This window comes from Acipenser ruthenus, chromosome 2, assembly GCF_902713425.1.
Source record: "Acipenser ruthenus chromosome 2, fAciRut3.2 maternal haplotype, whole genome shotgun sequence".
Taxonomy (NCBI): domain Eukaryota; kingdom Metazoa; phylum Chordata; class Actinopteri; order Acipenseriformes; family Acipenseridae; genus Acipenser; species Acipenser ruthenus.
Genome location: NC_081190.1, coordinates 69,767,360 through 69,792,582, shown reverse-complemented (window position 1 = coordinate 69,792,582; position 25,223 = coordinate 69,767,360). Strand labels below are relative to the sequence as shown.

The window sequence follows — 25,223 nt, the reverse complement described above, 5'->3', positions numbered from 1 at the left end:
TAATGACTAACACTAAGGTTTACAATTTTAGAAAAGAAAACTATGAAGGTATGAAAAAGAGACTAACTGAAGTAGATTGGAGTAAAATAGAGAAAACATCCACAGAAAAAGGATGGCTGTTTTTCAGAAATGTAGTACTAGAGGCGCAAAACAATTACATCCCAAAAGTAGACAAATCTAAATCTAAAACAAAATGATTTAATAGATAATTTAAAAAAAAAATTCAGTGAAAAAAGGCACTTTACAGAGTGTTTAAAAGGGACCAAAAACAAAATACTTGGAACAGCAAACGCAAGTCAAAAAGGAAGTTAGAAAAGCCAAGAGAAAGATAGAAATGAACATTGCTAAGGGGGCTAAAACCAATTGCAAAATGTTTTTCCAATATTATAACAGCAAGAGAACATTCAAAGACAATGTTAAATGTCTAAGAGACACAAATGGCAAAATCATAGACGAAGAAAAAAAATAGCAAATATATTAAATAATTACTTTTCACAAGTTTTTACAAAGGAGGATACAGACAACATGCCCCACATGTCGACCTGTTCCTATCCAGTTATAAATAACTTTGGCATAACAGAGGTAGAAGTGTTAAAGGGACTAGGAGCTCTTAAAATAAACAAATCCCCTGGACCGGATGAGATCCTCCCAATAGTACTCAAAGAAATGAAAGAAGTTATTTACAAACTGCTAACCAAGATAAAGCAACAGTCTCTTGACACAGGGGTTGTACCGACAGACTGGAGAATTGCAAACGTAATACCGATCCACAAAAAGGGAGACAAAACCAAACCAGGTAACTACAGACCAATAAGCCTGACTTCTATTATATGTAAACTTATGGAAACTAAAATAAGATCCCAAATGGGAAATTACCTATATGGTAACAGTATCCTGGGAGACAGTCAGCATGGTTTTAGGAAAGGGAGATCGTGTCTAACTAACCTGCTTGATTTTTTTGAGGATGCAACATCAACAATGGATAAATGCAAAGCATATGACATGGTTTATTTAGATTTCCATCAATTAACCTCCCATCCTAGCTGTACTTTCTGACTGTTAGATTTCTCCGACTTGGGTCTACAAATATTCAATGGCATTAAACATTTAATTCAACCTCTCAATGCTTCTGTGTTCTCACTCGGACAGCCTGGAATCGCTCGATAATAGAATTACACACCTGGAACCAGCAGTCTGCCCCTCCCCTGCGTCAGCCACCGCAGTGTCTGCCATGTCAGCAGTGCCCACCCCCACTGTCCAGCTGCCGATCTTCACGTTTGCGACAGCCTCTACATCTGGCTCCTCCTCGGCTTCAATTGTCCACCAACACTCTTTCTCCTCAAAATTAGACAAAATATTACTGAAGGTAAAGACGTTAACCTGGTCTCACTCCTCATTTCTACCTCCGAATTTCTGGATCATAGGATAGCTGACTGCAGAGATGTATCTGTTTCCCTTAAATAATCCGGGATCCCAGATTGCAAAACAAATCTTACTCTTGCTGAATTCTTTCTTGTGTTTTCTGTTCTCCGTGACATTCTTTGTGAAGTTTGCCCCCACCGCATGCAGGAGATGGACTCTTATTTATTTAACCTCATTGAGTTCTCTGCCAGATATGGCGGCACCATATTTTTGGAATATCACAAAGCGTTTTCTGCCAAAGCAGCATCCCGGCTCGCTTTAGATAACACCCTCATAGACTGGTCCCAACCTGATCCTGACCTCTTTTTCAGTGGCTTCCATGCAAACGGTTGTGGTGCGGTTCCACCGCCCACTCCACCCCTCTCTGCCCCAAACCAGCCTCCTCATCGTGGATGGCTAAGTGCCCCTCTTCCTTCTTCCTATCTCCCCATCACTACTGATATTCTCTTGCATCTAATCTCAATCCTCCATCAAGGCTGTTTTTCTCCTTTCAATGATAGTCATGGAATCTCTTTATCTTTCAGCCTTCTTTGGTTTTCTCCGCTGTTCCGAATTCGCTGTCCCCTCCCCTTTCAGTTTTCCATCCCTGGGCCTTCATTCTTGCAAACTCTCTCCAGACCCCAATTCACACTATCGCCTCTTTGTTCGTATCTCCAAAATAGACCAGCTCCGCCAGGGTCAATTTGTGTTCCTCTGTAAACTCAACTCTCTTCTTTGTTCTTATTCCTCCCTATCTTTCTTGCCGCAGCCCCTACAACCCTTCTGATCATCTTTTCACCAATGCTAACCATGACATCATAACACATCTTTCTGCTCTCATTTCTAAAGCTGGTCTGCCCCCTCAGTTCTATTCCCCTTATTTCCCTCAGGTGCAGCAACCTCAGCAGCTAAAGTTAATGTTAATCAGTTCATTATAAAAAAATAAAATTAAAAATGGGGTGCTGGTCTTCAACAGAATATTGCCAGCATGCCCAGAGTGAGGGCCATCTCTCCGCCAGGACCACCAGAGGTTTCCTCCCAGTTAACCCTTTGTGGTCCATTTATTCACCGCATCTCAGGCACGTCAGGTCCAATTTATTTTCACACACGCAGTTTATTTTAGACGTGCTGTTTAAAAGTATTTTTTTTACAGTACAACAGGTTTAAAAGGCACTGCATATCAACAGGACACTCAGTACTGCATCTCCAGCCCCGCCCCACCCCTTGTTCGCTGTATTTTTCACATACCTCTTTATAGTCGTGCATACCGATAAATCATCTCCTGATCACTCGTTTTATCACCAAACCCCTCAATAATGTGATCCAAGTCATTATTTTATTACTATAGCATCTCAAAAAGCTCTGCAAATGTCTGTGATATTCTTTGAGCGCTGGATGCAGAAGCAGCTATCTTGTTTGCTTATGGCCGCGTTATCTCTGTGGTGCCGGGGCTATATGTATTGCTCAGATCTGTCCCTTTTTTTTTTTTGGCTTCTCTCGGCTCCTATCGGTTTCACTCAGCCATTAATGGTTTTCTTGGCTTTTCCGGAGAAAAAACAACTAGAGACCTGTGTTTTACGTCTTTTTGATGATGTCGGACAGGGTCCAACATCGGACCGGGTCCAACATCGGACCGGTAAGGGAAAATTGTAATGTCGGACCTGGTCCAACATAGGACCGCAAAGGGTTAAGGGAGAGATTAGTCCTTAACACTAGAACCGCTGTGGTTATTCTCATACCTAGAACCGCCACCAGCGGTCATTAAGATGCTTATATTTTAAACAACCTCAATATTAAAATGAAAGACAAACTATCGGATACAACTCAAAAGTTTTATTCAAGCACATCATATCAAACAGCTGCACAGCCGAAACACTGTATTTAAATGAACAATTAAACATAAAAGGGTTTATTTTATAACTTACAACATATATAGCAGTACTTCAAAAAATGAAAAACTATGATAAAATAAACATTTCAAAAGAAACTAGTGTGTATAAAGATGTAAACAGGTATATGCACATACAAAACTGTAACAACAGAAATTATTATTATTATTATTTATTTTATTTTTTTTAAGTCCTTATACAAAACAAAGGAATTGATGGCTGCCAGGTCTAGTACATTGTAAAATACCGCAACTGGCCACCGGAGAGAACTGGCTTTCACAGAGTACTGACGTGCCATCTCGTCTGTACTCTGTACTTTGTGTCATTGTAGAAATCCAGTCTCCGTTTCTTTCTTATCAACAGTCCCGATGGCAACTGACATATGAAGGGAGCTGAGAATAATTACATTCTTTCTCGGCTTGCACTTGTAAACTGTTAGCATAGCACAGTCATTGTCTTTAAAAATTGTACTGGAGTACAGCTGTGGTTGCAAGTTTTGCGCAGATGGTGGAAGCTCTCTTATTGCTTTGTTCACTGTTCCAACCAGGCTGTTTTTTTTCCCTTCAACCCTTTTGCTAATTGCAGTGAAGTAAAAAAAATGTCAGTGGTATGTTCGCTCCACGAACATACAAGATTGCAATAAACACTTCTAATTCCTTGCGACAGAGAGCGAATTAATCCTAGTCAACAATCTCCCTCCTGACCTGTAAGGGTGCTGAATAACAGGAATAGTGTGCCCCAGATTGGATGGTCTGGCAGTTCATTCCAGGGTCAGTTGGAAGTCGGCCATCCAGAAAGGGGGTGGAGTCACAATACCAGAAGTCATCGCCTTAATGCGGTAGGCGATGTGTCAGTCATGGATTGGAGGATACGTGATTGCACTCGCTACCGAAGGGGGTGTGACTGAAGGTATATCAGGGGATGTGGCCAAGCAATCTGTTCCTTGGTTATGGTTACAAAAGGACCCGTAAAGGACTACTGTGTTGTAAAAAGAAACCGTGAGTTTCTGGGTTTTGTTTTGTCTCTCTATTAAACTGTCATGTTTGTCATTTACAGAAGGCTAAACTCCCAGACTACACTTCACCATTGTACACATTCACCACTTACACTAATAGCACTCTTTCAGGGCGTGACCGTGTTTGTGTGTGTCTTGTTCGTATGATTACTGTTATTATTTCGGGACTGAACTCCGTGGTTTACTTGTGCAATACACATCGTTGTGTAGAGCCAGGTATTATTATTTCAGGTTGCAAACCAAGCAACCAAGCTGAATAAAGAGCTGTTTTTGACCGTGAACTGTATTTGTCTATCATTCCTGAGCACCGCATCACCACTACACCTGCGCACTGCAAACCATTTTCCACATTTCTCCAATGACATTACCCAGGAATCATCATTTTGTATCCTATGTGCCTCTGCTACAGTACAGCATTGAATGTGGTGTAGCATTCGCATATCGATTTTGTGCAGCCTATCAGCGTCAATACTGGGATTTATAATTTCCCAAATAGTGCCATCCTTCCCAGTCTCCTGAATGCCTGTTCGTGCTGGCGATGCAGCTGGAGTCGCTGTCCTTGGTAATGCTGCGGGTGAAGAGGTTGGCATGGCTGGCATGCCTGCAGTTGCTGCAGGAGACGATATAGGCAAAGTGACTGGCACTGCACAGGTAAGCTCAGTGGGGGTAGAGATAACAACAGGCTTGAATATTTAAAAAAAAAAAAGATTATTGTAGGATATATTCAAAATAAAAACATCTATTGTAAAAGCAGTCAAAATAACTGCTTTGGCGGTTCTAGGTGGGCAGGATTATAACTTAGGAAGTCATAAATGGACAACCTCATAACTTTCAGACACGCAGAGTAATTTAAATTTGAAAACCTCAAACTGTCAAAATAACTGCTGTGGCAGTTCTAGTGGTTAACAATAATTAAAAAATCTTAATTTTACCTTTGGGAAGTAGCTCTTGCTTCCTAGCCTTGGAGGCTGATCGTTTCGGTCTCACCTCTGTGAGGGTGGCTCTCCGTGAGCCAAGGGGAAAGCATGTCGTCTTTCAGAAGTCACAGGCACATAATCCCTATTTCAAGTCCCAGGGCTGACTCCTCACAGTCCTTACTGGATAAATGCAGTTATGTGGCAAAGTGCCCCCCCTGTGTGTGTTATATGTTACGTGTTGTGTGTAAATGTTGGTGTATAGGCATTGGTACACGGGATATAAGCGGTCTGTGTTTCACGTGTGTGTAAATTGTATATTTGTATTTAGGCACGGGGATGGCACATCACATCACGTGCAAGTAAAAAGTAATATGTGAGCACGGGGAATTGCACTTTAATTAATTCACGTGCAGTTGTACCGAGATTCCAATTGAATGATTGACTAGCAATCGAATCTCGGTACAACTGCATAAAAGCTGCATGTTTTCACTCACTGGGGGTTGGTGTTCGGTGAGTGGAGAACGGGTTAGGAGACGGAGGGTATTATAAAGTAAAAGTAAAGTAAAATCGTAAAGATAAGTGTTTTCACTCACCGTGTTTGTTCGTCTGTCCTGCACCGTCTGTTTAGTGGTTAGTCGTTTTGTATGTCTGTTTATTTTGGCGCAAGTGCCGTGTCCTGTTTTTTGTGTTTTGTTACAAACGTTTATTTTCTGTCTGTTTATTCATTAAATGCTGAGCGAAAGCATTCGCTGAGCTCCACCAAACTCCACATCTCTCTGTCGTTTGTGTTCCTGTCTTCTGGTCTGACGTCACCCACTCAGCCATTCTTGTCACAAGTTATTATTAATATTAGTCTTAATAATACATGTCTTGGTTCATATTACTTTATGGAAGGTTTTATTTGTAACTGGGACAAACTTAACTGTTTTCCTAACTGTGTCTGTCTCCTGTTACATATGTTATAAGGACTGCAAAAACTACCAGCTCAAAATAACCATCATCCGTTATATCATGACTTCAAACAAACCGTCAAAAGATTTTAGTTTATCAATCTTATGGATTAAGTCCAATATACAGTAACAAATATTGCATAGGTATAATAAATATGTAATGAACAAAACATCTGATGGATGTTCTTGAGGTCCCAGTACTTTTCAAATATGTATTGCAATGTAGCCGATGCATTTCTTATTTTCCTGCCCTTGATCAAAATTAAAATAATTAGTTTAACCCATATTTATTATAAAACAATTAGAAACTGTAAAACAATATATTCTATTTCAAATTTGGGATTTATTTATTTTTTGTTCATGTTATATATGTTTTTATAAAATGATCATGGAGTTCAATCAGCTCTGATCATGAAATGCAGAAGGAAACTTCTGCATCTTTTTACTGTTAAATACAGAAAATAGACACTTTTTAGATTACTATAATAGTTTTACTTTCCCTGTTTTTTGTTTTTTATTTTTTTTTCGTTGGTCCCACTTTTTGTACCCCATTACCATGGAATGACCCAGTTATGAATGGCCTCTTGCGCTGTCATTTATTGGCTTTGTAAAGTGCTTTCAGATGCTAAGTGCTTGACAAATGTAAAAAATAGTACTAAAGATAATTACATTAAAAGAACTTAAATGTACTGACATACTGTAATATCATTCCTGATGTAAAAATGACCTCTTGACCTTCAGCTTCAGGCATAACTATAATGTTGGCATTATGTCATACCTTTTAAGTTTTGTATTGCTTAATTATAGGCTATTATAATGGGAATTACAGAGACTCTAACAGACATAGCACTGCACATCAGGTCATAACCCACCTATCCTATCATTAACTCCCGCCCAAATATTTTTTCATGCACTCTAGAGCATATCATCTTTTTTTCTCATAATTGTGTTGCATTCACAGAAACAACGTGTACAGAGAGTTTCTCCCAGTACATTCTTCAACATGTAAATCCAGAAAACTTCTACTATTGACCAGAAAAAATATAAAATCTCTTTCTAACCTATCAAACCTCAGAGAGCCGAGTTGGTGAACAGTAAACCAACAATTTAAGAATGGTCCCTTAATAGACTTAAAACTGCAAATCTAGAAATAAAAGGACTTCTTAGTTTTCAGATTGCAGTTTTCACAAAGCCCTCCCTGTCACGATTATCAGCTACAGATGTGGTTTTCTTCCTGGAAAAACTTGCGATACACTTTTGGTTTATTCCCTTGGCCGTTTTTCAAAGCAAAGTTAGACACAATCATAATAATCACTATTAAAGTCAATCACGTACAAGAGCAGGCAGAAATGAGAGTGCAGCAAAGTAATGTTGCTGACTATCTGTGTTTGTGTTTCCCCGAAACCACATCCACCTAGTGATTTAATGATGGAGTGATTCATACATTTTTTTAAATTATTCTCATGCACACTATAACAATTTGCAAAACCAGGTCTCATACTTCTGTGTTTCAATAACTAGCAAAATAGCTCATTTTCAAATTGATTTACTTTGTTAAGTCCTTCTTAAGCATATAGCTGCCAGGATTTGAGTTATTTACGGCTTTGTCATTTCCAAACATATTTTGTTATGTCTTGAATCAGAGTTCCTTGTTGTCTATATGCCAGTTGTTGTATGCCATTCTCAAAGAAATGTATGGATCTGGTTCTTCATCTGAATGCCTCATTTATAGAACATTCTGTCAGTTTGAGCAGTTTGGCTGAATATGCTCCAAAAGTCTTGAAGCAATTTCTACGTTCTGAAGCTTCCAAAGGCCAGTTGAAGTTTTTATCTTGTGTAACTTTGAAGTGGTCCTTAAAGATTTCTGGCCATAAGCACATATATGTGTATTTCTCATAAGGTCAACAGCACTGGATTATTTTACCTCTTGACATTTAACATTACTACTTATTCCAAAATATAGAATTAAAAAAAGGACACAAAAGCAGAGATTGGGAGCATAGAGTAGCAGATTGAGATGATTTACAGTATATGTTCCACTAAGACTACATCAGTATTGCACTTTCTGGTCTCGTGTCACAACTTTTGAACACAAGCATAGTTCGAGGACCACTGGACAGATGATATTCTGACATAATAATCATGACTTGGCAAGTTAAAGATTCCTTCCTTAACTTGTTATCTTAGTTTTACACTGAAGATCCTTTCAACATTGCATGGGGTGAACAGACCCATAATGACCAATCCATGGTTCTTCACTTCTCAAGATGTAGACAGGAAATTAGCACACATTCAACCTGTTATGGCATACATTTACAAGCATAACTAGCTAAATTAAATGGCATAGTTAAAGGTGTAACTTTTTTTAACCTTTAAAAGTTATTTATAAACACTTAACAGGTTGTCAATACATCTCTCCCACAAGTTATTTTTGTTTATTTAAGTTCTCAAAATGACCTGACACTGGCATTCAACAAGGAATGTGTAGTACGGAATGACAGGAATGTCCGATGCACGATCCAAACAAAACATCATTGTAAGGTAGGCGCAACCCAGACGATGGTTATTATTCACTGGCATATTAAAGAAAATGATTTTGGTTGTGGTTTGCAATAATACAATAATAAAAAAATATCTGTAACATATACAGTATGTCCCCCATTTAAAGTTTACCAGCAGAGTTTCCTCTCTGGAGGCCCGGGATTATGTCTGCTATAAATAAATCAGTGAGCAGTAGTCAACATCACAAAACCAATATACAATTCAAACAATTGGCATTAGCCACTTAGGCAGCAAACGAAACAAAAAGGGGCTGGCAGAATTCGATGGGCATGAAGAAACAGTGGTCAAAAATTACTTCCCAGGGGCTCCTGAGTGGCACATCCAGTAAAGGAACTCCACGTGGCGTGAAGGATGCTCCCTAGAGCCTGGAGCTCGCTGGTTCAAGTCCAGGTTATGCCATTGTCGAGTTCCCAGGGGGCGGTGCACAATTGGCCAAGCGCCGCCCGTGTAGGGAGGGTTCAGGTCGGCAGGGTAATCCTCGGTTTGCTGCGCACCAGCGACTCCTGTGGCCGATTGGGCGTCTGGGGGTCTGCTGTAGAAGCCACTCAGATCTGTGTTGTCCTCCGGCACTATGGGTCTGGTGGCTTCGCTGTGGATCTGCAGCGCGAAAAAAGACGGCTTGGCAGGACACGTTTCAGAGGACACGTGTGTCTGCCGCCGTTTCCCGAGTCGGCGCAGGAGTTGCAGCGGTGAACCAGGATAAAAATAATAATTGGGCATTCCAAATTGGGGAGAAAACCAGGGTAAAAATCATTGGCGATGACTAAATTTTTATCAAGGTGATCCAAATCTCACTTTCATCCAGTTGCTGTGCTCAAACTAAATTGTTAATCATAATCGTCAAAGGAGCTCTGATCAGTCATTATCTCAATCATGTCGACCAACAGCTGTCATTTGCTATGGTCTGGAAAAGGCCCGTTAGACATGCCTGGAATGTCCCAAGAACCATTTGACTGAAGTAGTATGGGCACAGCAGCCAACAACTCTTTCACCTATTAGACTGGCATTACCACCCCGATACCACCTGATCTGGGTCCAGCTTGTACAGTATCAAAAGAAAATAAGTGGAGATTTCTGGCTTCACTTCACTATTTGTTACAGCTGGTGTACAGCGAATGATAATGCATCTATAGAGACTTCATAACAACTATGTTGGTACGATTCTGTAATGTTTCCTTTCTTGTACAGGTGCTATCACTCTATCAAACACATACAAGTTAACAGAGCTCCTGCTCCAGCACTGGAATGGATGTGACTTTCCCTATTTCCCAAGTTGGCATAAGCAAGAAAAGAAACTCTATTCCCTGTACCCTATTCAACTCTGTAAAGCAAAACTAGCTTCAAAGTGCATGTCAATTGAGCCACTCGTTGACTGTCAGCAGGGGCTTTTACTACAGTAAATTCACTGAAGGAGGTGCCACGATTGACAGGAAGCTCAGTTCTACATGTCATCAACAATAGTACAATCCTTTGGAGCTCATTAATCATATGTGCTTTCTCTACTTAAACTATTTAAGATATTGAAGCAATTGGCAAAAAGCTTAAGTGTCAAAGCCTATTGCACAATGAGCTTTGCTTTATATAATCATTGAGAAAAAAAAAGTTCAATGTGAATTGTTTTTCCAATACCCCAATGCCAAATATCTTTCATTCAAAATAGTTTTGTATATATGGGCGAGCATAAATTATGTTCTTCATGACAGCAAATACATTAAATACTTGTCACCCATCAGTTGAGATAATATAATTGTATTGTGTTTAATGTGGACTTTAAAACAAGACTGCAATGTAAACCCAAATGTTACTCTACCAGGTAGCAATCTGTATTGACAGTAGATTTGAATATCTGATTTTTAACTGAGAAAGGTCAGTTCTGACAGATACAATTGGAGGACTGGATAAGACCCACTTTTTTAAAACCAGGAAAAAAACGTGGTTGTGGCTAGGAGTGTAATCAGAGTTAAGAGGTTCTTGCACTGACTAGATAACAATAAATACTGCTACTGACGTTCCGATAAGGGAGAAAATCGGAAATCTGTATGGAGAACTCACCTATAAAGTATATGCGGAACGTAAGACTAAAGCAACTACACTCTATTAGAGCTCAACAAAAATAAGGTTTAATGACCACATTTTCAGCAACGTCAAATATCCCCAAATTTCCCCTCTTCACCTACACATGTACACATTTCTGAATACAGTACTATGTACAGTTTTCCCTGTGGCCCTTAATTTTTATTTTGAGGTCTTTATCATCTGAAAAAAAAGTCACATGATAGCAATGTGGCAGCCATGTTAGGTCAAAGTGAAGAGTACCATTAGATTCTTCTGTGAGTTTTCCTAATAATTAAAATATGAAGAAGCAGTTGAAGAAGCAATGCTGATGCCACTGGATTTATAAAAACATATAGTTGGCCATAAAACACTACTATTATTGATTACCTTTTCCAATGTTGCCACTACTTGCCAAATTGACAGCAAAATTACCAGGTGATAGCACCTGATTTAAAGTGTCTTATTAGAATATGAAGTAATTTAAAAAAAAACCTTAAGCACATGTTTTAATGTTTTCTAACTATACATATGGATTAAACATCCTACTGCTCAAGAGCTCAGTGGTACCAGTGAGGAACATCTCATGGGAGCCTTTGGAGCAGGGCTTCCCAACTCTGGTCCATGTGTCTTCTGGTTTTCATTCCAACTGAGCTCTCAGTTACTTAACTAAACCCTTAATTGAACTAATAATTTGCTTAATTAGACCTTTTTACTTGTTTTCAGCTCTTAAACAGTTGCAGATTTCAAGTTAGCTATAACATTTTACAAGTAACTTGAACACTGCAACTTTTTAGGAGCTAAGAACAATTAAAAATGTCTGATTAAGCAAATTATTAGTTCAATTAAGGGTCTAGTAAAGTAATTGAGAGCTCAGTTGGAATGAAAACCAGAAGACACTGGGGTCCCGAGGACTCGGTTTGGGAAGCCCTGCTATGGAGGTAGGAGTACTGGTTACTATAGTTACAAGGGAAACAAAAACCCAGAAAGGATCTGTGCCTTCACCCTAATCCACTGGGCCAAACCATATCCATACACTCTTGATATTTTGAGGTTAACATACTAAAATAAATATGGACTAATAAAGGTAACATGTTTAATTCTTACAAAGGAGTTATAGCCAGCAGAGAACATACAAGCAATGAAGGGTAAGGACTGAGGTGCTTACACTGCAGCCCACTGAACATATGGCAACTGGCATACCAAACTGCGAGGATTACAAATTCACTGGCACATTTCTGAATACATAAGGCAGTAGCAGACACTGGCAATGTTTCTTAGCAGTTCATTTTTAATAGCAGTAAACAGAGCACACATGATTTAAGTTTATGTACACAGAAATATTCCTAAAACTGGTATCACTAAGTTCAATAGGCCTATAAATAAAACACAACAGTCTAAAAATCTAACCACAGTTTTATTACATGTACTGTCTACTTGTTCTTGTTATGTTATTTTGCAGAGTGCCTACCTTAAACACTTTACCGTTATTTGTTTAATTTCCACGAGAGATGCTGGTTTGGCTGAACTGAAAGCATACAGCATAATCGCTGTGCCAAAGTGTCTCAACTCTTCCCTGTAACTATCACTATTATCTGCTGTATTATTGAATTGTGGTTTGTCACACTTGTACTTTGCTTGAACAAAAGTTATTGTATTTCTTGCTCTTATTGTATTACTTGTATTGTAACACTTGAAATGTATTTGCTTATGATTGTAAGTCGCCCTGGATAAGGGCGTCTGCTAAGAAATAAATAATAATAATAATAATAATCACCATCCAAGCAATACTCTGACTGCCTGTAAAAGAGCCCTTCTGTGCAACTGTGATGTGTTGTTACTCCATAACTCATGGTACAACGGCAACCAAATTAGGGATGGTAATTAGAGATGTTATACGTTTAAAAGTTTTCCCAAGTGAATTTGTCCTACATGTCAAATATAGATTTAGTGTTTATACAGTAAGATACTATATGCATATGTAAGGTAATTTATTCAATATTAATCCAAAGTATTTTCCTTACACAAATGTTCTACACGTGTATCTTTGCCAACTGGTTAGAAGATTCTCAGTGTGTTAAAGTGGTTGTAGCTAACAATAGAACCTGTCATGTACTTGCACTCGCTCAATAGGTCTCAGAGGTGCAGTTTCGAAAGAAACACATGTTTTTCATTTTAAAACATCATATCTGGTTCTACAAAAGAATATGTTTGCGAGGATTGCTTTCAGGTAGTCTTGCACTTCGTTGGTCACTTCATCTGCAGAGGGAAGGTGACCCCATGCCTCAATGCCTTCTTTAAAAGTCATTAAAGTCACCAGCTGCTTCCTTATTGACTGGCATGCTTTGCAGCCAGTGACATGTTTTGACTTGTTAACAATAATGAGGTGAAATGAAAACAGTGGAATTAAACAGTAACATGCTTCCTGAAAGCAAGTAAAGTAAGAGATTTCTTCAACCAGACACTACCAGATTTCGTGTTTTGATAAAGCATTCATTATTTTACTAATACATGTTTGCTAAAGCATTTCTTTCTTCAAAACTGCATTATTGAAAGTTACATAGAGAATGAAACAACCACTTTACCATTTAAACATGTTTAATCCCTAAATGTAAACCTTTAGGAACAATTAAACTGAATCTAGCAAATCTAAGCCAGATTGAAATTACTTTCAATCACTAACTGGACTATATTTTTCCTTTAGCTGACCTGTAAAACATCCGTTTAGGTTCATGCCCCTCTCCTCCATGTGGATGAAGTAATTTTCAGAATCCTGAAGGCCATCACATGCAGGTCAATTTACTGTCTACAACATGTTGTGAGTGAATTCCCTATGTATGATTAAAATACATCAGTCAACAAATTGAGAACTAAACTATTCTGGACAATAGTGCTCAACAATCCTTGAACACATTGTCCTGTGCAAGTTTATAAACTCACAGGCAACAGAAAAATGTGTGGACCAAGGATCACAGATGGCTTAATAGACCTGTGTACGGAAGCCAAATTATGATGTTCTGAGCAAGTTTTTTGAAAACCACTCGTATACACCCACAAATTACAGTCAAATCATGCACTATTAAGTTGTCTATTAAACTTTAGAATGTGTCTATGGAGTGATGATGTCATTAGGGACTGGTGTGCCTCTGCATCCATGCATTAATATTCAGGGAACTCTTAGAATAACACTGAGCTAATTGGGGGCTGGGGGAGGTCTTTCTGTGTAGATTCAAGGGTGTGAAGAGTGGCATGCATTGTGCTGTTAAATGAGATCCTAGAATAATTATTTAGAAATGCTATTGTGTATTGTGTAACTGACAAAATAACTCCCTTTTCATTTCCTTTGGACCATTTAGGTCTTCAGTACCAGCCTCTTGAGACAGTTTATAAGGTAAATGCCTTCCTCTACTGTGACTCTTCATTTTCTGATATGAATGGGTACATTAACTAAATGAATGGGTAAAGGACCATCTGAAGCTCAATACAGGAACAAAAGAATGGCTGGAGTTCGAGAGAGACCAATGGCTCTTTCAGAACAAACCTGCAAACTGGAACATTCACCTTCATTGTGATTGCAGATTCTGTTACCCTGCAATAACACAAAATGGCAGAATGACTAATTCAAGCTGGATTCAGAGCGGAAGCTTAACTCCAGGAACTTCAAAAGAAAACATCAAAACCCCTGTCAAATAAAAGCTACAGCTACATGGCCTCGCTAGTATAATATCCCCAATCCTTGTGCACTCAGTAGTTATTGCTTAAGTGAATGGTTGTCCATATCTCAAAACCCCCACACAATTCTGAATTGGCAAGCACTCATCTTTGCCGACATACTCAAAGACAGACCAAGGGTGGTTGGGTAGGGAGACTGGATGGCTCCCTTACCCTCTATGAGAATAAATGTCCATACTACAGCTTTTGATATCCCTGCTGGACTTCCATATTCTTTCATGTAACATTTGAATGCATTTATTAAGGTATAGTAAATTATTCTTATATTTTACATTTGCACAGAAAGGTTATTTTGAATACCATTTTCTGGTGAGTTCAGTAACACCAGGTAAAGCTATTCAGTTAGCACATTATACAGGCAAGTTTTAACTAGTTGATATTAATGACTAGTCATGACATAAACCAAAGATATTTTACTTAAATACTTCTCTGAAGGACCACACCAGGTTAAATATAATGATGAGTGGAAGTAGTACTTCAGGGATTTTTTACTTGCAACTAAAAAATATTAAAGTAATAATTCTAATCTGTTGTGACACACATCAAGCGCCCTCTAGTGGCCTCTGTGCTGCATAGGTCTCCAGTTTCAAAAGTGACATCCCTGAAGGAAGATGGTGCCACTTAATAGAAGTATTAAGATCTCCTTGTATTAGTCCAGTTCTCTTAGACATTATTATTATTATTATTATTATTATTATTATTATTATTATTATTATCAAATGAAAACACATTACTACTTATTCATGTACACTTTTTTTTTCATTTACATGTGATGTAATGTCAATAAAATATTGTGGTGTGATCTGTGTGGCTATAGTAGAGCTATGTTGTCATTAGAAAAATGTATCATTGAAAAACATATTTTGTTTAAAAAACTATAACCTTGAGAGGCAAGTTCCTGAGCCAACAAGAAAGCTCTATTACCTTGTAATAAATATCTTTATTATGAAGTAATCTTTCTCATACTAAATGAAATGCATACCTACGGACAAAACAATTGGACAAAACAATATGTAGAGAAGGATACAAAATTACTTCTTTTAATGTCATTTTACTCTGTGGCCGTTATAGAAGGAACTCACTTTGTCAGTCAAATTGTAATTCTTTTCTCCTTTCAATGGAGCAACCCAGAAGGAAGGAAGGCTTCTTCACCGCTAAGCAACTCTGAATAGTTATTGCTTTGCGAAGGAGGACTACAGTGCAGCAGTGAAAGAGTCAAACCTCACCTTGGCAACAGACCATATAGGGGTGTTATCTAGTGCAGAGGCTGAGCAAACTGCTGTCATTTACTTATGTTTAAAAAATCTGGGACAATTTGACACTGTTCTTTAAATGAATGGTCAGAGCTTGTCCAAGGAGTTTAGGATATGGCCATTCCACTTGAATAGGGCAGTTTAAACATCCTTCACTGAAAGCAAATATTACAGACGATGAATCATTGATAATACACAAAGAAAAGCCTGTTAGATAAATTGTGTCAGTGGCACACACCTCCAAAAGATAGGTACTTTGTACCTGTGTGCTGCAAACCTGCTATTCTGGTATGCAACACTATTCTAGTAATTCAACGCAAATTACCTGAATCCACTGTAATGGGAATGCACTTCACATATAATATGTACAGAACTCTTACACACACACACACACACACACACACACACACGAGAAGGAGAGAGATGTTAATAGATATGTCTGATTGTAATCCTACAAATAAAAGTTTTTAAACACAACCATTACTACTTATGGAACTCCCCACTCTTAATGAGACCCATAGAAAAACTGTGCCTCTTGAGACAAAACTAGGGTACATTCATGTGTCAATGCTCCTGTGTAATTTTGACACATACATTATATGGTATATGTATTTAAAAAATAAAAAAAGCTTACATTTTAGGAGGGCACACAGAAGAAATTACAGAAATGCATATTTCTAACACTGTTGTAGTCTATATTTCTGGCCACATCCTGTATAGTTTGATTTGCAGCAACACAACTCCATAAAACTTAAAGTAAAAACGGGCTCATGTTTCAAGATATTTCACGTTAAATTCGGTGCAATACAGTTCTACTGCTTTGCTATAATGCCTGGTGCACCGCAGTAATACTGTTAATATACTGCCTCCAAAATAGAGAAGAACAGTGATTTTTGAAGGGACAAGTGGGGTAAGTTGTAGCACATGTTTCAACGTGAAAACATTCTGGCATGTAAGGCGGCTGCATTCTCACTCCCACCAAAAAAATAAAAGAAATGTGGAAGACCTCAAAAATTAAAATTCTGTAAACTGAATTGCTATTTTAAGAAGAGATTTTCTAATTCTGAAAAGTCCCAGACACCTGCAAAAGGAAATCCACTGCAGGACAGGTAACAGGTGTTGTTAACGTCGTTTGTTAACGGATTACGTAATACAGCGTTTCATCTGCGTAATAACGACATTAGGATTTACAGTAGTTATAATTATTAAACACCTTTTTGCAGCTGTGCCACTGTACTCTTCCTTGATAGTGGATAGATCAAACCAGAGAGGTTTCATTTCAATTCCAATCACAGAGCACCGTCAATCTTAAAATCTTAATATGTGTATTCCGTGTGTAGGATCTTGCCAGTGCGTTCTCTTAACAGAATGTCACTATGCAGGTGCACAACTTGTTAGCCTGTACTTCCACTGTTATGACTATCTAAAATAATATACAAAGATGCTTTATCTCGCTTCCCTAACCAAATGTTAATGATACTGTAAATCTTACCTCGCACGATAAAGTAGATATTGTAACCAAAATCCCAACAACTCTTCTCCAGCAGATTGCTGCCATCTTCAATTGACGATTAATAAAAAAATAAAAATAAAATGTTCGTGATTTTTCTTGACAAGTGTTTATCTATAATGAGTCTAACGTTAAATAAGTATGAAGACTACTGTATTGTTGAATCACTCAAAAGCTGAACTGTGATTACCCCCCCTTTAGATTAGGTGTAGTCCTTCTTCAGTCAGGGCGCGCCAGCTTCTGCTCCAAACCAAATGCTCATCATAATTAAAATGCAGTTAATGACCTGACAATTGCGTCTAAGAGTTTTGTGCCTGAGACACGTTGTTGCAAAATTTATAAGTTTGCATACCAGGCGTGCGTCAGAGAGGGGGCTCACCCACCTTACATTTCTTAAAGAGACAGATTCGCATTGAAAAACAAACAGTAGAGTACTACGACAAGACAATGGGACAATGAAGTCACCACAGCGGCAACTCACATTTTATGATCTCCTTGGGCAACGCCACGGCACCACGTCTATCGTTTTAATTGGCAGCATGAATCAACTTGCAAAAAAAAACAAAAACAACAAAAAAAAAGCATGTGTTATTTTAATACTTAATATGACTTGTCATAACATATTCCCACGTTGAATAGCGTTTTTCTGTTCGCAAGGTAGAGATATGCAAATAAACTACTCTGTTCGATATATAAAGTACACCTCACACACATTTTATTTCACACTGGAGAGTTTTCAAATTAACCTCAAATGCGTTCAAAAAAAGAAAAACATATATACATTATTTCTATAAACTGGAAAGCAAACTGCGGCGTTTTATACATACGTAAATGTTACACTTTAATGAAAAGTAATTCCCTGTTTCAAAACTTTAGCCATATATACACCATACTTAATTAGAATGCAAGCACTCTTGACAGTCCAGTTTGTTTACTTTGCACAAGGAAGAGTACACACACTTCCTCCCCCTCTCCTTTGCACTGTTTTAAACTGTTATAAACTTGCTATAATTACTCAAAGCAGCAAGAAGTATAAATACAATCACAAAATGGTGTATGTAAATGTTTCATCAAAGGAAACAAAAAAGGATAAAGTATCACCCTGTCACAAGCTGGGGAATGAGCATCGTGGTTTTCTACCTTCAAGGTTAATTGTAGGTTCTGGTTAAATACTTTCATATGGGGTAAACCCTGTCATTACACCAACTTTAAACAGCTAAAGACATCCACTTCTTCCCGAAAAAAAAAAAAAAAACTTCAAATGAATGGGCTAAAATAGTTGTAGGGCGGATTTTGTAAGGTAGCTGAAGAGGTCCTATTAGCTTATGTAAAGTCAGAGTCATTTATGTCTAAGAGCTGCAGGTATTTAGTAAAAAAACATAGTTTCAAATTACAACCAGTATCATATAGGCAGTACAGCTGTGGCTCCAATTTTTCCCATAAAGCCATTTCATTCTGAAGATGCAGAATCCATTATTGCACTATATCAAAGTTTAGTTCAGGAGGAAGGACTGTCCCCACACTCATTCCATCCTCTACCAACCAATCAGGAGATCATAAATATACCAGACATGTACACCTCCGTATGTGCAAATGATTCATTTCCCTCCACCTCCCCCAGTCACCACCACCTTTGGTTCTTGTCCTATCGCCTCATCCAGCCAGCCAGCATATGAGAATATTTTTATTGCTGATTATGGAGTATAATATGGAAGAATCATTTGCCCTCAAGCTGTGTCTTGGGGCTGTATCCTGAACTACTGAATTCTAAATAATGGTTTCCAGCTACAGAATTACAACAAGAGAGACAGCAACATTTATTTACCCAGCCATCACTGTAAACAAAAAATTAGTAGATCAACATGACAGGTTATCTCAGTATGTACAGACAGGTGCCTCCATACATTCTCAGGTGAAACACTTTCTCTGTTTTACCTCTATTAAAATATAGGAGTAAATTACAGACTGTAGTAAACTCTCTGACAAAATGCCCGTAGTCTAGTATACAAACATTTTGACCACCTGCATTAGTGTTTGGAGTTTAATGATGTTCGCACTACAGACCAAAACCTTCTTGTTATATGTTCTCTGCAGCAATTAGGCAGACGACTTGAAACAGTTTACATGGTATTGTGCATAAGGTGCGCTTGGGTGAGGTTTGAGTAGAGTAGATATACCATAGTAATAACAACACTTTCTCTGTGTGTTTGTAGGGTTGTCTAAATCATAGTTTGGGGGCAGAGCACACAATAATACAGGTATGTGAGGTATGAGATTCTTGTATTACAGCCTGACACGCAGAGGAGGTTCAGGTTCATCTCTATTAGAACGCAGCTGAAAGGAATGTAAACCTTTTACCTCAGAAAGCAGTGTTCAATCATTCCACATGGCTACAATTACACCAGAGCATGCAGCTGACAAACAAATTACTCAAAAAAAGCAAGTAATACACCATTTATTAACAGTGGTTATGAAGTACACCGGTGGCCTAGCAGTAAAATCTAAATACAATTTGAAAACTTGATTGCATGCACATGGACAGTGGACACACATAACACATAACACATTTCTACAAGTACGCTCACAAAAACAAATTTGATCTCTGCTTCAAAGCCCCTTTTTACATGGACTCGCATTCATGCTCCCAATGTTCACCAGAGCCCTAAAATAAAGCTCTCAATGCTCGGCTGCTGTTCAGTTATGAAGCTTGAGTTCGGTGAAGCTTCGGCTGCCTTTTTAGACACAGTAGTGCCATCTTGTTTATTGCATGAGGCACAAAGCCGGAGAGTAAAGACTAAATTGGGAGCTCCAAAATTCCACCTGCATGTGAAAACCTTAAAACAAGCCCGTCCTATCACAATCAATAAAATAAATGAAGTATAAACAACTAATCTAATTCTTCTACTCACTCTGCTATTGTTACAGTAAAAGCTAAGCAGTGAAGCTGGAAATTGATTCAGCAGCGGTAGCCTGGGGACAAATACATATCGAAGTATTCATTTCATGCCCAACTAAAGGTCATTAACACCACTGTCTCAAATAACTACAGCAGAAAAGTACTGTAACTCAGTTCCAACTTTTATCAGCTATTATCATTGACCTACTCTTGTGTCTGCCCAATCCTAATTTTAGATTTCTACCTAGAATGACAACACCCCCATCCAAAGCTTTATACCATCTACATCTTCAGCAGGCTGTGTGGTCCAGTGGTTAAAGAAAAGGGCTTGTAACCAGGAGGTCCCCGGTTCAAATCCCACCTCAGCCACTGACTCATTGTGTGACCCTGAGCAAGTCACTTGTGCTCTGTCTTTCGGGTGAGACGTAATTGTAAGTGACTGCATCTGATGCATAGTTCACACACCCTAGTCTCTGGAAGTTGCCTTGGATAAAGGTTGTTTGCTAAATAAACAAATAAAAAAAAAAAAATTCTTACCTGTTTTAATGTCCTTTGATATCCTAGAATCATTCTTATTGCTGTTTCGCTATTGATCAGGTTTATTAACTAATGCAGGGGCTGCCACAGAGAAGGGATTTACACAAGTATTGCTAATGTGATTTATCTATGTTATCCTAGTTGCATGCCTCAGTCTTCCCAGTGGGACCACCCTCTCAGAAATTAAGGGATTTCAGTCTCCATGCACCTTGGCCTCACGTTTGAAGACTGCCTGCAGTGTCTGGTAGCAATTGTTCCTGTGTATTGGTTTTGTGATGTGGTCCACTGTCCACTGAGGGTAATCTATGCCAGCATTTTGAGGTAAAGGCAGGGCCATTAACTCACTGCATCACCTAGTCCCCAATAATTACCACTCACGCTCACATTGTTAATGTCTAATTGTCAATCTGTTTCTATAACCAGGAATTTCTGAAAGGGGCCTAGAACTGCATCACACACAGACTCCTGTAAAAAAAAAAAAAACATATTTTGTTTATATGCTACATATCATATGCTACACATTTAAAACACATTCAGCAATGAAACTGCCTTGTAAATTATATTAGCAAGTTTTGGCTAAGTGCAGTTCTTAACTCTATCACATTTAATTTGTATAGCTTTTTTTTTTTATTAGCGAGTCACATAATTGGATTCAACGAGTGGTACAATACTAACAGAAACACATGCTAACCATCTAGTGCAATAATATTTAACCCTTGCAGCTCATAATTCCACATGAAAAAAAGCATGAAATACTGAGGAAAGTAAGTGAAGTAACTTATATTGTAAAGTAAAGTACATGTACGGCCTAACAATGAATTAACCTAAATTGTTAATTATCAAATTGTGGGGAAAAAAACCAGGGGGCACTGTAAGGGTTCATTTCAAATGTTTACAAACCTATCCTAATAAGTAAGTCAATTTCACACAATTACAGACGTGCTCAAATTTGTTGGTACCCCTCCACAAAAAATGAAGAATGCACAATTTTCTCTGAAATAACTTGAAACTGACAAAAGTAATTGGCATCCACCATTGTTTATTCCATATTTAATAGAAATCAGACTTTGCTTTTGATTTTTTATTCAACATAATATTGTAAATAATAAAACAGATGAAAATGGCATGGACAAAAATGATGGGACCGCTAACCTAATATTTTGTTGCACAACCTTTAGAGGCAATCACTGCAATCAAACGTTTTCTGTAGCTCTCAATGAGACTTCTGCACCTGTTAACAGGTAGTTTGGCCCACTCTTCCTGAGCAAACTGCTCCAGCTGTCTCAGGTTTGATGGGTGCCTTCTCCAGACTGCAAGTTTCAGCTCTTTCCATAGATTTTCGATAGGATTCAGATCAGGACTCAAAGAAGGCCACTTCAGAATAGTCCAATGTTTTGTCCTTATCCATTCTTGGGTGCTTTTAGCTGTGTGTTTTGGGTCATTATCCTGTTGGAGGACCCATGACCTGTGACTGAGACAGAGCTTTCTGACACTGGGCAGTACGTTTCGCTCCAGAATGCCTTGATAGTCTTGAGATTTCATTGTGCCCTGCACAGATTCAAGGCACCCTGTGCCAGGCGCAGCAAAGCAGCCCAAAACATAACCGAGCCTCCTCCATGTTTCACTGTAGGTATGGTGTTCTTTTCTTTGAAAGCTTAATTTTTCGTCTGTGAACATAGAGCTGATGTGACTTGCCAAAAAGCTCCAGTTTTGACTCATCTGTCCAAAGGACATTCTCCCAGAAGGATTGTGGCTTGTCAATATGCATTTTAGCAAATTCCAGTCTGGCTTTTTTATGTTTTTCTTTCAAAAGTGGAGTCCTCCTGGGTCTTCTTCCATGGAGCCCACTTTCGCTCAAAAAGCGACGGATGGTGCGATCAGAAACTGACGTACCTTTACCTTGGAGTTCAGCTTGTATCTCTTTGGCAGTTATCCTTGGTTCTTTTTCTACCATTCGCACTATCCTTCTGTTCAATCTGGGGTCGATTTTCGTCTTGCAGCCGCACCCAGGGAGGTTGGCTACAGTTCCATGGACCTTAAACTTCTTAATAATATTTGCAACTGTTGTCACAGGAACATCAAGCTGCTTGGAGATGGTCTTGTAGCCTTTACCTTTACCATGCTTGTCTATTATTTTCTTTCTGATCTCCTCAGACAACTCTCTCCTTTGCTTTCTCTGGTCCATGTTCAGTGTGGTGCACACAATGATACCAAACAGCACAGTGACTACTTTTCTCCATTTAAATAGGCTGAATGACTGATTACAAGATTGGAGACATGTGTGATACTAATTAAAGAAACTAATTAGTTTGAAATATCACTATAATCCAATTATTTATTATCTTTTCTAAGGAGTACCAACAAATGTGTCCAGGCCATTTTAGAATATATTTGTAGAATAAGCAATAATTCATCTCTTTTCACAGCTTATTTGCTTTATTCTATGACATACCAAAGGCATGCAAGTATACATGATAAAATAGCTTTTAATTTCATCACTTTTCAGGAGGAATGAAGCATTATTTCAATGAGCTGTAAGGGTACCAACAAATTTGAGCATGTCTGTATATGTCAATTAATTAGCTGAGAAGAAAAACTCATTAATTAAGGTGTGTTCTGTCAGGGGAGAGACATCTGTATTAGTTAAGCATCTTCTATTCTTCTCCCTCTTATCCAACTCTTCTTTTTCTCTGTCATTTCCATTTGAGTAGTAGGTTTGGCGCTCTACCCACCACATTATTATGGGAGTGATAGCCCCAGGGTAAGGTTCAGGAAGAGGTCATACAGTTACACAATGCATTATCATTATTGCAGATACAGTGACATAGTAAATATTGGTCAGTAGGTGGCAATGTGCTACTGCAGCAAGAAGTGACACATCGCTCTGCTCACTTATCTTACCGCAAGGAGAGAGACCTGTTGACAAAACCATGAAACGCTAGACATTTTCTTGTTGTAAATTTAGTTTTGCAGCAACCACATCACAAATATGAAAATAAGTTAAATATGGCAATATTCGGTTCAGTGTTCAGAGTGAAAAGTACGATTTTAAAATCCATTTTCTACATCTTATTAGAACTAGCAATATTACTATTGGTCCCCTTTTATTTTCTAGATTTTCTGAAATGTAACTACATTAAAGGTACAGAATCTCCTCCTGACAAATGTTGATTTTTTTTTTCAATCATTTACTGTGGTCTGGCCCGCACTTACATTTGAAGAAGAAGAAGAAGAAGAAGAAGAAGAAGAAGAAGAAGAAGAATTATTTAGGTAATGATAGCTCAGTGATTTCATTGCTGTGTTGTTCTTTTTTCTGTTTAAGGGATAACATTATATTGTGTATTGTGATGTGTCCGGAACCTTCTTACAACAGTCTATGGACTTTAGTTCTGTAGAACACAATGCTCACAGGCTTAGATTTAGGGCATATAGGAAACACCTACATGGGACTGGGATTGTAAGAGAGAGTTGGAACTAGTTAGCAGGGCTGGTTGGGGAGTGACATTATGTCCAGCTTAATTAAATCGACACCCCCTGTGGTCCTGAGCCTAATAGCGAGAAACACAGACCCAAAGTGCTTCACTGTTTATCTTGGGTTGTAATTAAATCTTGATTTTTTTGTATTCTTACTCAAATAAAAATATTAAATGCAGAGCTGTTATTTACATTACAGTGGCTACTATGGATCACAAGCTCTGGGTTACAGAATATACAGTATCTTATCTGGCATTGATTCAATAAAGGAATTCTACTTAAAGTGTAGTAAAAGATAATGAAAATAGGGTTTACCATAGGCAAGCACAGAGAGCTATGTATGGCAAGCAATATAAATCAATGGCAAACTATCGTAAATGATTATTAGCCTGGGCAAACTGCAAAATGACCATGAGCATTCACCACTTTTTAAAGGGGATATAACTTACACATAACATAACAGTGTAAATTATACTAAGTGGAAGTGTGAGCATGTCATCTTTGAAGGCAGATGATAAGAGTGAACTGCATCCACTTAACCACATCCTAATATCTGCATTGAGGATTCGCAGGATAAAGACAGGTCTACTGTATAATTACACAGAAAGCTTTGAACATAAGATTCTAATCTAATAACAACCTATGTAAATAACACCCGTATTTGCTTAATTCGCCAAATTAATTCATTAGTGGTTTAATGATTAAATGAATAGTAAGAGTCTTAATTGGGAGGCATAAAACTAATGCTTTGTGTGTCAAGGTAGCATAGTCTCACTGTGTGTTTCTGCTGTGACCAGTATTTGCTAGGATTACTAACTCCACTACCAGGTCTGCTTTTGAAAAGACTAGAATGAAATGACCCAGAAAGCAAAGCAGAAACAGACTTCCTGGAAAAAGAAGTAAACAAAATTAGAACTTTCTTTAACCTAGTTTAGTACCTGATGCCATGTTTTAAAATGAAAACATAACATTTAAAATGCTCATGTTCGCTCGTACACTTTTTTTCAGAACTTCCCATTGAGACCATTAGTGACT

The 25,223-nt window shown here is 38.2% G+C and overlaps 1 protein-coding gene across 1 annotated transcript in view; it reads right to left on the bottom strand.

Annotated features, from left to right (window-relative positions):
• The window catches only part of LOC117409129 (ADAMTS-like protein 1), a 235,444-nt gene extending 217,873 nt beyond the window's left edge, over positions 1–17,571 (bottom strand). The window contains exon 1 of the mRNA XM_058999955.1: positions 17,264–17,571. Coding sequence (XP_058855938.1) covers positions 17,264–17,329 — 66 coding nt within the window. The 5' untranslated portion in view covers positions 17,330–17,571. The remainder of the gene's footprint in view (positions 1–17,263) is intronic.
• Positions 17,572–25,223: the final 7,652 nt, after the last annotated feature.